Raw genomic sequence first — 14,852 nt, 5'->3', positions numbered from 1 at the left:
CACTTCTCAGCCCACTTCAGGCTGAGAAATGAAGAATGGAGGAACAGAAATAAATATCATCTTCTGTGAAAAAATGCCAACCATTGGAAATATTTTGGTTTCACCAAGCAGAGAAGGATAATAGACTTTGGTTTTGAAATATGTTGTGTGTTAATGAAGAATTGGTTGAAAGAAAACTTTCACATTTAAAGACACAAGAGAGGCTTCTTTGGTCAGTTTTTTCTTATGTAGTCTTCAAAGTCTTGTTTTCTTTGAACTTCTGAGGGTATTTGAACTTGTATCAGATGCAAATCAACTTGTTTTAAGTATTGTCTGAAATCAAATCTAATTTTCTAGATTAGAGAGCAGAGATGTTCCTTTTCCTTTTTTTTCCCATCAAGATACAGACACTGAAATATCAGCGTCTGTCAGTCTCTGTCTGTTATAGGTTTATTATGGCATTTTGGGAAGTACACTTTTTTGCCCTCATTTAAACACTGCTAATGCCTCAATGCTAACCTTAAAGAAGGCAACAGATGTTGATTAGCTTAGTTATACAAAAAGGTTCAAAGTAGACCAAAAGATCTTGTTAAGAAATCTTACTAACATCCTATAACATATTTGTGTCCTCATAAGTGTGGAAACATCTTGATGCTATGCTACAGAAACCAGCTGCTAGCCGTAGTTTTTGATGAACAAATAAGGTAGTGGCATCTAAACTTTAGTACAAGTCTTGAGACGAAAATGTAAAAATAAGACCAAAAATTCATCCACCATTTTCCAAAGCATATTTCCCCAACATGTAAAAGTTGCGATTGGCAACTTTGGACAAAAAAAGAAAAGTTTCTAGCTAAATAAGTGAGAGAAATTCCTTTCAGGCCTCCCTCTGAAGCCACTCCCCAAAACTCACTGAGCTAACTGTAGTTGTTGGGAACAGGACATGTAGTTGTCATACTTAACTTACACTATCAAACTGTCTATACTCTGCCATTCTTGTGCTATTAGCTCGCTAGCTTTAGCATTATATCTGTCCTCAGCTTACCTGCAGAGTAAGGTGGAGGCTTGATTCTAAAGGGGGCTGGAGAGTTAGGCCTTTATGGTGAGCTGCTGTTTCATGTGGGTTTTTTCTGTCAACATATACAGAGACCCTTCCATTGGTCATTCTGAATTTTTTACGTTTCTGGTTGTTTTTGAAGTTTTGCTGAAGAGGATTTCTTTAGGTGAACTTTATTTTATTACAGGCCACAACAAAGCAATAGATTCTGATGTCTGTAGGTCTTTTTATGTCAGATTTGTCAACTCAACGATCATATTTAGGATGTAAAGACATTTTCTATTAAATAAATCTGAAAATAAAAGGCCTATCCATGTTCTATCTGATTGTAGGCCTCTTTAATAGACAGGATGACATTATAAGGAGGAGATTTTTTTTATGCAGTGCCCCAAAGTCCCCGTGTTAATGGACATAGCGTCATGCTCTCTGCCTTTTTTACGATTTGCTTCCATAGGAGGGCAGAGGAGAAAAGGCTAGCTATTGACTTGCCAGAGCTTCTTGGTGACCAAACTGAAAGCACATGTGGCTTTCTTTTCTCCCCCTGTGACAGTTTAATTGTATTTTCGATATAAATTGATCAAAGGGCCATTGTGAATGCAGGTTGGGCTGCCACATTGATTTCCGGGAGAGGTCCCCCCCCCCCCGCTCTCTCTTAATTTGAGTAGAAGGGCAGCAGTAAATTCTCCTCACCAACAAGGTGGGCAACTGGGAGGGACGGGGTCACTGCAGCGGGCGCTGGAGTTCGATACTCTGTGCTGTCTTGTAATATCCTTCAGGGGGGCGAGGAGGAACTCTTCAGAACCACAAGATCTCTCTGTTTCCATAGAAATGACTGCAGACACGGCGTATGTCACACTGTCTATCTCACATCTCAGCCGAAAGGAGAGGACTCAACGGTTATTAACTGAATTGTCGTGCCGGCAGAGATAGGCAGCTTGATAGACAATCATAGAAAGGGACATTGCAGCTCTAACAGCGGGAGAAAGATAATAATGTTGAAGTGGATTGTTTTCAGCCAAGTGAGTCTCTGTTTGGAAGCACGTTTGGTAAAGCAGAGAAGCAAACAAACACGATTCTGCAGGATATTCTCCTGGCTTGGTTAGACAGAGAGAATTTGAAAAAAAAAAAAAAAAACAAGGTTTGTTTGGACCAGAATTCAAGTGGGTTAACGAAACAGTGCTCCACTCTATAGATCCTAATCCGAAGAAGCTAAAATTCTGCAACACACTCGGCTGCCTGGGTTAGATAGACAGAGAAAGGAAAGAAAACAGTCCTTCTTTTTTTTTTCTACCAGCATTCAAGCAGGCGAACAAAATAGTGTTAAAGATGCTAATCCACAAAGCTGCTCGTCTCGCATGTGCCAGCTTTGCGCTGATAAAACAGCATGAATTAGTAAAGCTTCCGAGCACCTGGGATGAAAAGCTTTTTAATATATGATGAGAAGGGAGACTTTGCAATGTGCTCCCACGTGACCCGGCTGCAACGCACAATATCTCCCCTCAGTCTGTCCAACGGCGGAGCCAAGAATGCTTGTAGACACAACAACAGACTATGCTCAAAGAGAAAATATGCATTCATAGCATCAAAATCAAATGCACCAGCTCACTTGAGTTAATGAGCTGTCAATAGGAGGAATAGAATTATGTTCTATTGGCCATTTATGATTGCAGTCATTCAGATGGCATTTTCTCCGGTTTGTACGTCGCCAACACGTGCCCTGTTCTTTGCATTTTACTTCCCTTGCAATGATAACCATGTTCTTGGTTATTAAAGGGGGAAAAGGGAAGTAGGAAGGCAAGCAGTTGGAGGGGAAAACATGACTGGACAAGCTTTTGATGAGTTCTCTGAGATAAATATGTTGGGGGGATTTGGTGGTGGAATTAAAATGTCAGCGCATGCTAAGCTGCTGTTCATGCAGAAAAAAAATTAAACAGGAGATAGAGAGGAAGCGAGCAAATATTAATGAGAAGCCGCACAGACAAGTGGACTCTCGTTGGTCCTCTGGCATGTTGGTCATGTTGCTGATCCATCAGGGATTGGCAGGCGGCGGGCGTGCACACCACACTCTTGCTGGTACTTCACAGACTTCGACCCACTGGCATTCTGTTTTACAGCGCTGTGAAAATGCCACCGTGCACGGCCCTGCAGCAAGATAGGCACGAAGACAACCTGTATGTAACAAAATCAGCAACAGCCACAATTTAAAGCCTCTGGAAATGTGGCTTGAGACGGGAAAATGCACAAGCTATAAACGTCGAGATTTATTAATGATCCAAAAATCAAACATCAATCATAACCGTTTGAAAAGCTACTTCATAACACAGCCTATATTCCTGTTTTGACTGTTTTTGTTTCCCCTGTGTAGGTGTGGGAAATCACCTTTTGACTAACAATTTCCATTCCATTGTACTACACAGCTTTATATATCAGACTCAGAAAGAAGTGCAGAAGACATCTGATAATATTAATTTAACTGCTTATTATTGTCAAGGTACATGGACGTTGCTATCAGTATCCTGGTTATCAGTTAGTACACACACAAAGTGTTAACTTTGACTCCTTTATATTTATAAAAAGCTACATTGCTTTGCTAAATGTTGGCACTGTTTTAAAAGTGCTTTCACACTTGCAAAAGATCCTAATAATTACAGAGGGAGCAGTCTGTGTGAACAGAAACAGCCAACATTTTCGCTCCAACTTCATCCAGAGTTCCTCTCCGACAGTCCCCTGGTATTTTTCTCTGCAGTTCGGCTGAGCTGATGTGTAAATGCAGCAGGATAAAATCAGGAGAATTGACCTGGATCGAGTAGGAGGAGGTGGTGACATTTATGTGCTGTGATGTGACTGGCACAATCTCCTAACCCTCTCCTTGTACGAAATCAAACTGCTGCATTGTGTTTTCTGTTCTCCAGTATGTTCGTCTTCACTCTATTGTTGATCGTGTGATCTGCCGAACAATACAGCATTGATACAGTATAAAAGGCAAATATTCTTATTGTAGTGTCGTATATTGGACTATGTTGTGCTGTACGCCACTTCCGTGTGATTTTTTTTAAAACATTTTTTTTTACATCATGTCTTGCCCCACTTCCTGTCCGACAGTGATAGTCTCTCAATATCAGGTGCATGTGTGAACAACCAGATCAGAAGGATTTGAAGAGCAGTTCTCCTGAAATTTTCTGGACATTTTCAGGAATGCATACAGCAAGTTATTTATCTTTACACCCTCCAGGGGTGCTCAGTAACTGTCTGTTAGAACAGATTGCAAATGTGCCGGATCAACTAAAACAAAAGTCGAATGCAGACACTCAAAATGTTTGGCTGTAGATAACACCCTGAAAACTCTAACTAGACTAACTAAACTTGATTATAAAAGCCAAATAGCTGCAATTCTTGTCATAGGTATCGAATTAAATGCTTACATTTTCCCCCATTCAAACCTAATAGTAGGAAAGCTAATAGAAATGTAAATAATAAAATCATACATTCAGATTGACTATCTTTGATTGTACTTTCAGATGCTCTCTTTTATGTACAGGACAGAAGATCCTCAATAAGATAGCAAGAAGGCTGCCATGGATACGTTTCCTATAGTGGCTTTAATCACGTCTGATGTGCGTTTCCTTTTTGGCAAGATGTGAGTTTCACAGAGAGGAGGTGAAGCCACCATGATGACAGTTTACTAAAGATGATATGAATCTGTTAAATAACACCAAACGCACTTATCAAAGCTGTCAGTGTTTCTCTGCCAAGGCCCAGATTGGTCAGATCACTGATATGCGAGCCATGTATCAGAAATACCTAAGTAGAAAACTGTGTATCTGCTTTGAAATGTGATTCTTTTTGACATCTCTAGTTCAAAGTGCTCCTTTCTGAGATGTTTTCCCGCTCTGAACTTCTCAGACATCACCTGTCAGTCAAACGTTGCCAGCCCTATGATGTGTCTATTTTCCTTATAACGTTTCTGTTCAGAGTGGCTATTTCTGCTCATGGTAACTTGGAGCTTTTTCTCCTGCAAAGAGCGAGCTGAGGCCGCATGTGTTCATAAGAGAAAATTAAGCAAATGTGAAAGCTTTCATAAAGCTGAGATGTAATCACTGTTGTGCTATAACAATTAGCAGCAGAGAGCTGCAGAGTGGAAATGCATTAAAATGAAAGTGCCACAAACTGTTGCTTGAAATCAATGTTTTGTTGCTGGAGGGATCCTCATTAGCGGTGTGTCTTTTCTGCTTAACGCACAGCTTCACTCGGATTCCGATCGCGGGGATGGCAGTACGCGCTACGTCCTGACAGGGGAGGGAGCGGGGACCCTCTTCAAGATAGACGAGAAGTCCGGAGACATCCACGCCACCAAGAGGCTGGACAGGGAGGAGAAGGCCTACTACATCCTCCACGCCAAAGCCATCAACCGCTTCACCAACGAGGGGCTGGAGGGCGACTCCGAGTTCATCATCAAGATCCACGACATCAACGACAACGAACCTCGATTTACCAAGGACCCGTACTACGCCAGGGTCCCGGAAATGTCTGACATTGGTGAGCAGATGCCATAAATGTTTGCCGTACTCGTTTACTTACTTTAAAGTCAATTTGATTGAGTGAAAAGAATTAACTTCGACTTAAGAAACTGAAGAGAGAAGGGAAATGTTAGGATGAGAGAAGAGACAAACATTGATTGAATTGCAAATTCAGATTTGTAAAATTGTTGCTCCAAATTGTTGATATGCTGCTTAAAAAAAAAAGAGGCTCACACCATTAAAAAGAGAAAAGTAAAGTGCACACATCCAGACGCAATGCGTACAGTGCAGGTGCAGGAAAATAAAATGTTCTCACTGGAAAAAAAAAAAAAGGTAAACACACTACACAATGTCCGGCTCTCTATGGGAAATTTTATATGATTTGAGCAAAGCTTTCGGTACACAAGATCTTGTTCCTGTTATCACTCTATTAACAGTTACAAGGCCATTGTAAGAGATCAAGTACAGTAAATTAATATCATTAATTATAGATACATTGATCGAATAATGAAGAAATCAATGAAAAGGACCACTGATAATAGTTTTCTGACCAAGTGTAGCATGTATTTAGTGTGTTAAAACACATTGATTAATCGTAACTCAGACAGTAATTGTTTGCACCAATCACGGGTGTGTGCTAATGTGTGTGTGAGAAGCCGGATTTAACAGGCTTATGATTCAAACAGGATAGAGATGTTGCCAGTCTTACCGGATCAATGGGACTTTATCAATCATAATAACGACGCAGACTCAACAAAGAGGGCCTCACTAATTAAATAAGAGCGACTGAGCCGTTTCATGACCGAGAAGAAACAAGGTAAAGCGTGTGTGTGTGACGGCGACAGCCCTGGTGCAGATAATCTTTTAAATACAGTATTGCATCTTATTAAAACAGTATTTAATTTAATTACCAGCATTGTCAGCCGTGTCATCCCTGGAAGTAATTCAGTGGCTGCAGCGCCGGTTTCTAAGACGACATCTTCTCTGTTATTATTGCTTCTTCTTGTTCAACATAAAGTTTTTTTTCAGCGTGCTGGGTTGTTCCAGCTCCTGGTCTAAGAGTAAAGAGTGGCTTCATGAATATAGATAAACAATATAAAAAGACTCCTAATCAATACTTGCATGAAAACACAGTGTGAACACTCTGCTTCTGCTGCTGCTGCTGCCGAGCTTCAGGGACTGAGGGACATCGCTCTCACAGCCTGGACATGTGACAGAGTTGTCACTTGGTTCAGCAACCTCAAGAGAGAGGCCGGCACTTATCTAAGGGCAGCATGGGTGCCCATGGCAACAACCGAGGTGTGATGTCACCGCTTGGCAGAGCATGTGTTCACGAGTGACTGCGTCGAGACACTGGCCCTTTAAGTGTGACATACACTTTGAGTTTTATTATAGTCTCAGGGCCCTGACATTCTTCTTCTCTCGGACTTTGGCTCTGACACGGGACGTCTTTGACAACTGAGCGATTACAGTCAGGGTAATTTAGTCCCTCTCGAAAAATATATTCCTGACTTGTTTGTCAGAAAATTCTCTTCTCAAAAGCTTAAAGTCAGCGATGAGATGGCTGATGTGGATCAGTGATATTTTCTAAAAGCCGCCGTGTCAGAAAAGCCTCTTTGAGTCTAATTCCCTAGTTAAAGGTATTACCGATCAAGGTTCGGTGAACTTGCTCCCGAATCCTCCCGAACTGTCACTTACACCAAATCAGACAGCCGTGGTCTTCTTCTCTCTTTGCCTTCTAGTCTCTTTCTTTTTTCCTCCTGTAACATCCCTCATCCATACAGATGACATGGATTTTAAAGGAGGGACGCTCTCCTCTCAGGCCTGCACAGATCATAACAGATATGAAATTAGAGAAGTTTCATGGGGTCGTTATTGCACAATTCTATATTTATACCACTTTGCCATTAAATATTTCTACTCAATTAATTTTCTTCTGCATGTAATGAGGCAACACTTGGCCCCGCAAGGCGCCATTTGGGAGGTAGCACTTGGCGAACCGTTTCCCTTTGTTCTCCTGAAATAGGGCTTCAGCCTCTCTGGAAGAGAAAATGGATCACATTCGTTCGCCTGCGATCAGATATTTGGCTTCTCCAGATCTGTGGATACGCTAATAGGCTTCTTGGGGTTTGCAGAGGGCCCGGTATCGGTGCCGTTTGTATGCTTAGAGAGATACACTTAGGAAAATACATTAGGACTTATCGATTAGCTGCGAAAATCAATCACGTATAAGGGTATAAGTGGCCAAGGAGTAAAGATTGGTTTGGGTAATGCAAAGGGACAGAAATGATCAGTCACATTCTGCATGAGTGTGATTAGAAGAGGAGCCGACACCTCATCAGAAGGTGGATCAGCTTAACCAATTATCCAGCAGGCAATTTTTCAGCAGTATTGAAGAGTTGATCTAAATCATTGTCATGAATCTTCTTCTCGCAGGCACTTCGGTAATTCAGGTGACAGCCACAGATGCGGACGACTCCACGTACGGGAACAGCGCCAGGGTGGTGTACAGCATCCTGGAGGGCCAGCCGTACTTCTCTGTGGACCCGGAGACCGGTCAGTGTCGATTTGTAAATGCAAAAATCTATCCAAAAGTACTATCCGTGCGATCAATATATTTCTGCGGGTCTTGCACTGTGCTCTGAGGTTGTTTTTAATTTAGAAGTAGATGACGGGATGAGAAGTTCACTGCACAGAAAAGTCTTCTTTCGTTGAAGTAATTCTTTCTGTAATGGGTTCTTGCAAAGGCATTTTAATGTGGAATGTTTCAACATGTTTCCCAAAATTAGTTACTTCAAGTATTTCAACCACAATATGTTTAAAAAGCTGAAGAATTACACTTTATTCATGAAGGCCTCGACTTTAACGGAGGAGCACACTGCAAGACATTCTACATTTTGAGTGTTAAAGCCAGGATTTTCTCATAAGAAGTTTAACAGTTACATGCAACTATTGTACAACAAGAAACAGCCTCTTAACATTTCTGTCTGTACATTATGTTAAAACAAGCTTGGGGTAAAACCATGAAGAAGTGGAGATAGCCACTGTAATATCAGCAGTTCGTTAGTTGACTACAGTTATAGCCACAACTAGCCAACATGTATAGCCAACATTTGTTTTTATGGCAAGAGGAGTGGTCATGCTCGGTCAACAGTTGAATGCTACATCATCATGCACCAGCTTGGTTAGCGATGTGCATCCTCTGTTCATGGTGACTGTGGTATTAATTTAGAGGCTTATTTTGGTTAAATGGACACTTTGAACAAACTTAGTGTAAAAAGTAATGAACACAGAGCTAGAAAGTGGTAAGAGCTTAACCCTGACAAAGGAGGTTGTGGTGTTAGCGATTAGCCAACCACTTTCCTGGTTTTTGTCTTTTACTGAGAAAGTAGCAAAAAAATTCATGTGCTGTATAAAATATGACATGAAACTAGAAAATTCAGACCAACTATACTCAACTGACAACCAAGTTAACGTTCTCATTGAGCTTAAAAATAATGTTGAGTTGCCCCCTGCCGGCCATTAGAAAGAACGGAGGCACATTTTAGCCCTGGAGATATTTTTAAAGAACCATCAATGGGAATAACATTGATCAATGATTTAATGCTTTCATCTCATTGAATGCATTTGAATTAAGATTAGTAATCTAAATGTTTCAGTGGTTGTAAGTAAACAAGACTTCAAAAAGGGGAAAGAGAAACATGTTAAACATGTATTTTCTTTTTTATGAAAAACATTTTGCAGAGGTAATTTTCACACTTACAAAGAAGGACCAACAAAAGATTAAAGACGAAAATAAGAAGAACACAAAGTGGAGACACCTGAAGTTGGAAATAATGGTGTCCTCCTCCTTTGCAACAAAGTTAGCCCATCTCTCCCACTTCTTAACAAAGGCTTGTCCTGAAAGACTTAGAGATTTCATATATTTTTGTTATGATTGGACTGTTGAAGCTAGGGTTCTCAGGTTTGTACTATTTCCTTGTAATTGTTTCATTTGGAAACAGCTCGTAACATACTATCACTTCATGTCTTTAGTGTTTGTCCTTCAAAAACGAGAGAGGAAATAGTGAAAAAGCAGAAAAGTGTAATATCTTCCTCACAGAAAATAGGCTTAGCAGACCGGCGTGCACTTTGAAAGAACGTTGCTTCCTGACTAATGTGAACGGCTCCTCTCTCTCGTTTTGGTAGAAAGTCGTCTGTTTTCCTTCTGCTACAACCACTGAACTCTCCTCCTACAGGTGTAACCCTCAGCTGAATGTGACTTTAACTACACCTTTCGTCTTGAGGTGGCTGTGAGAAACATAACAAATCACCAACCGAGGCCCGAAATAGAGGAGGCGAGCTGAGTTTTACAAGGAAAAAATAAATTAAAACAATTCATCACAAAATAACCCCAGGAATGCTGTGACTGTAACCAAAAATACACCAGCACTATCCGCCTCCTCTTGCAGGGGAGGGATTTGTAGTAGAGTGAGTGGCAAATCACCAACCCTGAAAAATCTCCCTGCTAGTTTTAATTATTAACGTGCACTTTGGAACTCTTCCCACTCGTCTCTCTCTCTCTCTCTCTTTTTTTTTTTTTTTGCTGAAACAAAAGAAGAACGACAAAAAAAAAAGCCATTTGCAGATTAGTGGAGGGATTAACAGTAATATGGTTTATCCTACATGGAGTATGTAAGCTGACATCCCCTCTTACACAAAGACATGCCTGGACATCACATTATAAGCAGGATTTGTTTCTCTCCTCCTCTGTGCGTGTGTATTGTCGTCATTAAGCAATAACAAAAGAAGACGAAGAACGATATAAAGCGAGTATAGGTTTGCTACAAGGACCTTGTGCCTCCTGAGTTGTTATGAGTTGATGCAGGGTATGTCTGTATTTTACTGCTTCATGTTTGAGACTTGATGTTGGATAAAAGTGCCTTGTGGAAATCCCCACTCTGTTGCCAATTCCCTGATGCTAACCAGAGACTTCCAGAAGGAGCTAGCCTCTCCGCCTACAACAATGCAACTTTCAAACAGTAGCATTGACGTACCTGCTATAGCTTGATACAAGTGAAAGCTAATATTTGGTGCCAGTTAACAAATTTAGTTTTACTTTGAAAGATGGCCAAATAGAATCGTAATCTAGTTTTATTCTCGACATTTCAATGTAAAGAATGACAAAAAGATCTTCCTATTCTCACTATTTATTCCCAGTGCCGGGTCGTAATCCTCTCCCCTGCCACTGTAGTGTGAGTTTGGCCAAAGAAGTATAATGTCCGCGAGTTGAATCTCGCAGTTAACCGGGAAAAACAGAAGTGTCATTGTGCTTGCAGTTTTGCTGTAAAATGTATGTGTGAAAGAATAAAGCAAGTTGGAGGGTTTTTGATCAGCGTAGGGCAGCATGATCTGAGCCTGAGTGATGCACCACGTCAGCCTCTTCCTCTTCCTTATTGTTTGAAACGCAGTGAATCATCTCTTCAGACTGAAAGAGATGAAGTTTGTCAAAGCGGTTTATTCAGGGTGAAATGTAGTTTTTTCATCTCCATTCTCCCACTCTTTCTTTTTTTTTTTTTGTCAGCCCTCCCTTCCACCTGCTTCCTTTTTTATGATGCTTCAAATTCAAACGTGTAATAGCAGACAGAATTTAAGACCGGCTCTGATGGGAGATGGAGCGCACCTTTTGAATATGCTGCCAATTACTGCTTCACTCAGTCTCTGTCCTGACTCCAAACCAGAGATCTAACTTGTCAGAGCGGCGAAGTAAGCAACCGTTTGGCACTTAAAAAGGCTGAACAGTAACAGTCCTCATTTTAAAAAAAAAAAGGAGATAAATAACGGCAAATGCATTCAGAGGGGAAAAATTGGTTTTTGGTAGATTGGCCCTTTGGTGCACTTAGCAGTTAAATCATGGGAACACAGACACCAGAATGTGCTCCTGGGTGGCCGCTGAGCTCGGTGCCGCCGCGCATACTGAGCAAGAGTACTGACCTTTCAGTAATAAAAAGTTCTTAGTGCTTTAATTATCTGGCCTGTAGATGCATACATGGGAAAAAAAATGAAACATCATTAATTCAATGCAGCTAATGCAGACAAGGTTATTTTTAGGAATGTTCCGGGTCATAACAATGATCTTTAGATCTTTAAGCAGTCTACCTCTGGAAACACTTCATTATTTTCAGTCACATACTGGGGTTGATTTTATAAAGGTTTACAAAGTTAAAAAAGGTGACTATAAGCGCTTTGTGCACTCTGTAACTTCACAATATTGTTTTTGTTTCATCGTCCGCAGATTTTCGTCCGATTAAAATAGTGTAAATCCTAGCAATAAACCTTCTTTTGAACGCATGGACTTTATGGAAGAAGTGAAAAAAGTCACCTTTGGTTTGAGTTGGACTGGTTTTTGAAGCCTCGTGTTTCGACTTTTTGACCGTTGCCATCTCGGTTATTTTTGCTGCTTTAAAAGCACGCTCTTGACCCACAGCTGAGGGGTGGACAATGTCGCCAGGTCCTCTCGTGTTGAGTGCACCTCGGGAAAAAGGCTTTTAGTTATAGAAAGTCAAGAGTAAAAATGTACAAATGAGCCGCTGATGATGCATCCGAGTAAAAAAAAAAAAAGAAAAAAAAAAAGTGGTTGAACTTTTAAGACTTTACGCTGTGATTTCTTGGCAAGTTCAGGTTAGCTTAACATCTAAACTTTAAACATGTCTCACATCTTTGAATTATTCTGAGATGGCAAATTAACGTTAGTTATTTTTCTATATTATTTAAGCCTGTCTTTCATCTTCCCTTGTCACGTCCAAATAAGTCAAAGGAAATATAAAAGTAGGGTTTCTTAGAGTTAGCACCAAAAGATGTATAGTTCTTTCTGACAGTTAGCTCAGAACACAAACATGATTAGATATTAGCTTTGTTCTCTTACTTACATATTTAGCATATATTTAGCTTTCTAGAGACCCACTGAGTGTTTCAGTGATCTGCTTCTTTCTTCTTAAAATACTTTCTTTAAATACTTATCATCACACATAAAATGGATTGACATACGGCTGCATATCTTACTACTCCTTCAGAGATTTGTGGCTGTGAACAAACCCTTGACCTCATAGATGGACCTTGGTAAAAAAAAAAAAAAAACTCCAACTGTAACTCTGTCTTCTTTTTTTCCCCCCTCAGGCCTGATAAAGACAGCCTTGCCTGGCATGGATCGAGAAGTCAAAGAAAACTACCAGGTGGTCATCCAGGCCAAAGACATGGCCGGACAGATGGGTGGGCTCTCGGGAACCACTACGGTCAGCATCACCCTCTCTGACGTCAACGACAACCCGCCGCGCTTCACCAAGAGTGAGTACAGGAGCCTCCCAAAAGCCACACGCCCACACAAAGTGACCACAAAGACCATGTGTCAGCGCTAACCGCTGCCAGGCAGGCAGGTCAACCCCCATCTGGTGTCAGTTTCAAAATGAGTTTGGATTATTGCAGGGAGTTCTGGGTTTTTGTGCGGGCTCAGGCAGGCCTCTTAAAGGCAGCGAATAATTAAATATAGAGCCATATGACAGAGCGAAGGGTCCGGCAAAGTGCATCAGATCAGCCCTGTAATCCCTATTAAATGAAGAGAGAACATTCAGTAGGCTTTATCTCCCCCACTGTTCCACTCTCTTTGTCTATTAAGTCTTTCTTCTGCTGCCTTTTACTCCATAAAACCAATGTTCTCAATTTAGTGCTCCCACTGTCGTTGCTGTACTCTCTCTCTCCCACCCCCCCCCCTCCCCCCCTCTTGCTCATCAATCATCAGTTCTTCTTTTTACTTTCTCTTTGAGCCTCACACATTGTCTCCCTTTCTTCTCTCACCCGTCTCACTTCCTCTCGTACATCTGGCAGACAGCGACGGCAGCCAGATCCGATTGACAGATTACTGGTGTCGTTGTGTCTCCCCTCAGTTACAGCGGCTGTACAGTACGCTCAGCAAACACGCGACCGCAGAAACTCCTGCCATCCTCCACCCCCACCCCCCCACCACCCCCACCCTTCATTTATCACATCTTCCAGCATGCGGCGAGGGAGGGAGCGAGAGTGTCATCTGGCCCTCCTCCCCCTCCCCCCAAGTGAATGAACAGCGAGAGGAGGGCCGAGGGAGATGGATACGACGGGGATGCAGGAGGTGACAGGAGGGGGAGATAGAGGCAGAGAGGGGAAGAGTGATGTAGGCGACAGAGAGACAGTCGGTGATGGAGGGAGAAGGGGGGGAGAGACAAACAGACGGAAGGGGGAAGATTGAATGGGGGAGAAAGAGGAAGAGATATTGTAATGGGACACCCAGAGGAGGGAGAGTGTCAGGAAGCGATATCATTGTTGTCTGCCCGAGTGATGCCTCTTCTTTTCCACCCAATGCTAAATACCGGTTAGCCTAGGGAAGCCTCCTCGTGCTGCTTTCCGTGTGTACGCGCGTTTATGTGCATGTGTGGGGAGGCAAGTGTCAGCGTCACGGAGACCTGCCGACTCAGGCGTTGCCAAAACACTGTCAGCATGTTTTATTAGTGTGTCAGTGCTGTTTGTCTCCGCAGGCTGTGTGTATATCACGCCCGCTCCCTCCCGCAGTCCGGCTATTTATTTAAGCATACGAGATGCAGCTGGGGCCGGGCCCGCCGACAGGCAGCCATCAATTTGTCCGCCTCAAACCCAGGAAATCATCTCACGAAATAAGAAAAACGAAAAAAAAAAAAACGAAAGGAAGACGAGGAAGCAATTAATTTATGTTGAGCAAATTGGCCGAGAATTTATGATACATCCTAAACTTGGGTGTAGGGAGTCGATAGCGCTTGTAGCAAGTTGTGCTAAAGGCCAAATGTCTGTTTTGGAAATGAAATATGTTTCATGTGAAATGTGCTGCTCCACAGCTGATCTACAAATGTTGCAGCACTAAATCTCCCACTCGCCTTCTCCTGCTGTTCACCATAGACTGTGTTCACACACTCTCTCTCTCTCTCTCTCTCCCTCCTGACTCTTTACACCGCTGCTCTCTGATTGGCCATGACTCACTCTCCCTCTGACTTGCTCTCTTGTGTGTTTTGCTCTCTGAGTCACCTGCTTGCACTCCTTCGTATTTTCACTAAAAGGGTCATAAAAATGGTTCTGGTACAAGGTAATGACGTTTATTAGATGTCGGAGGTAGCATTGAACCTTTATTTGTCAAGTTGCATTTTTCATTTGAACCTCAGTGTGCATTTTAGGGCTTTAAATATTCTGGAATTTACTTTATCTCAAAAAAATCTTTAAAAAAATAAAATAAAAAATGGACTTGAAAATAAATACAAAGGATGTGA

At 41.8% G+C, this 14,852-nt stretch overlaps 1 protein-coding gene across 1 annotated transcript in view; it reads left to right on the top strand.

The window, feature by feature from the left end:
- LOC306834862 (cadherin-6-like) overlaps positions 1 to 14,852 on the top strand; it is a 65,689-nt gene that overhangs the window by 32,534 nt on the left and 18,303 nt on the right. Inside the window, exons 3-5 of the mRNA XM_079361106.1 lie at positions 5,275 to 5,569; positions 7,987 to 8,106; positions 12,706 to 12,873. Of these exons, the coding sequence (XP_079217232.1) occupies positions 5,275 to 5,569; positions 7,987 to 8,106; positions 12,706 to 12,873 (583 nt within the window). The remainder of the gene's footprint in view (positions 1 to 5,274; positions 5,570 to 7,986; positions 8,107 to 12,705; positions 12,874 to 14,852) is intronic.

The sequence above is a fragment of the Symphodus melops genome, assembly GCF_947650265.1.
Source record: "Symphodus melops genome assembly, chromosome: 14".
NCBI lineage: Eukaryota > Metazoa > Chordata > Actinopteri > Labriformes > Labridae > Symphodus > Symphodus melops.
Note: the sequence above shows the minus strand (reverse complement) of the source record. Positions and strands in the feature narration are given on the sequence as shown.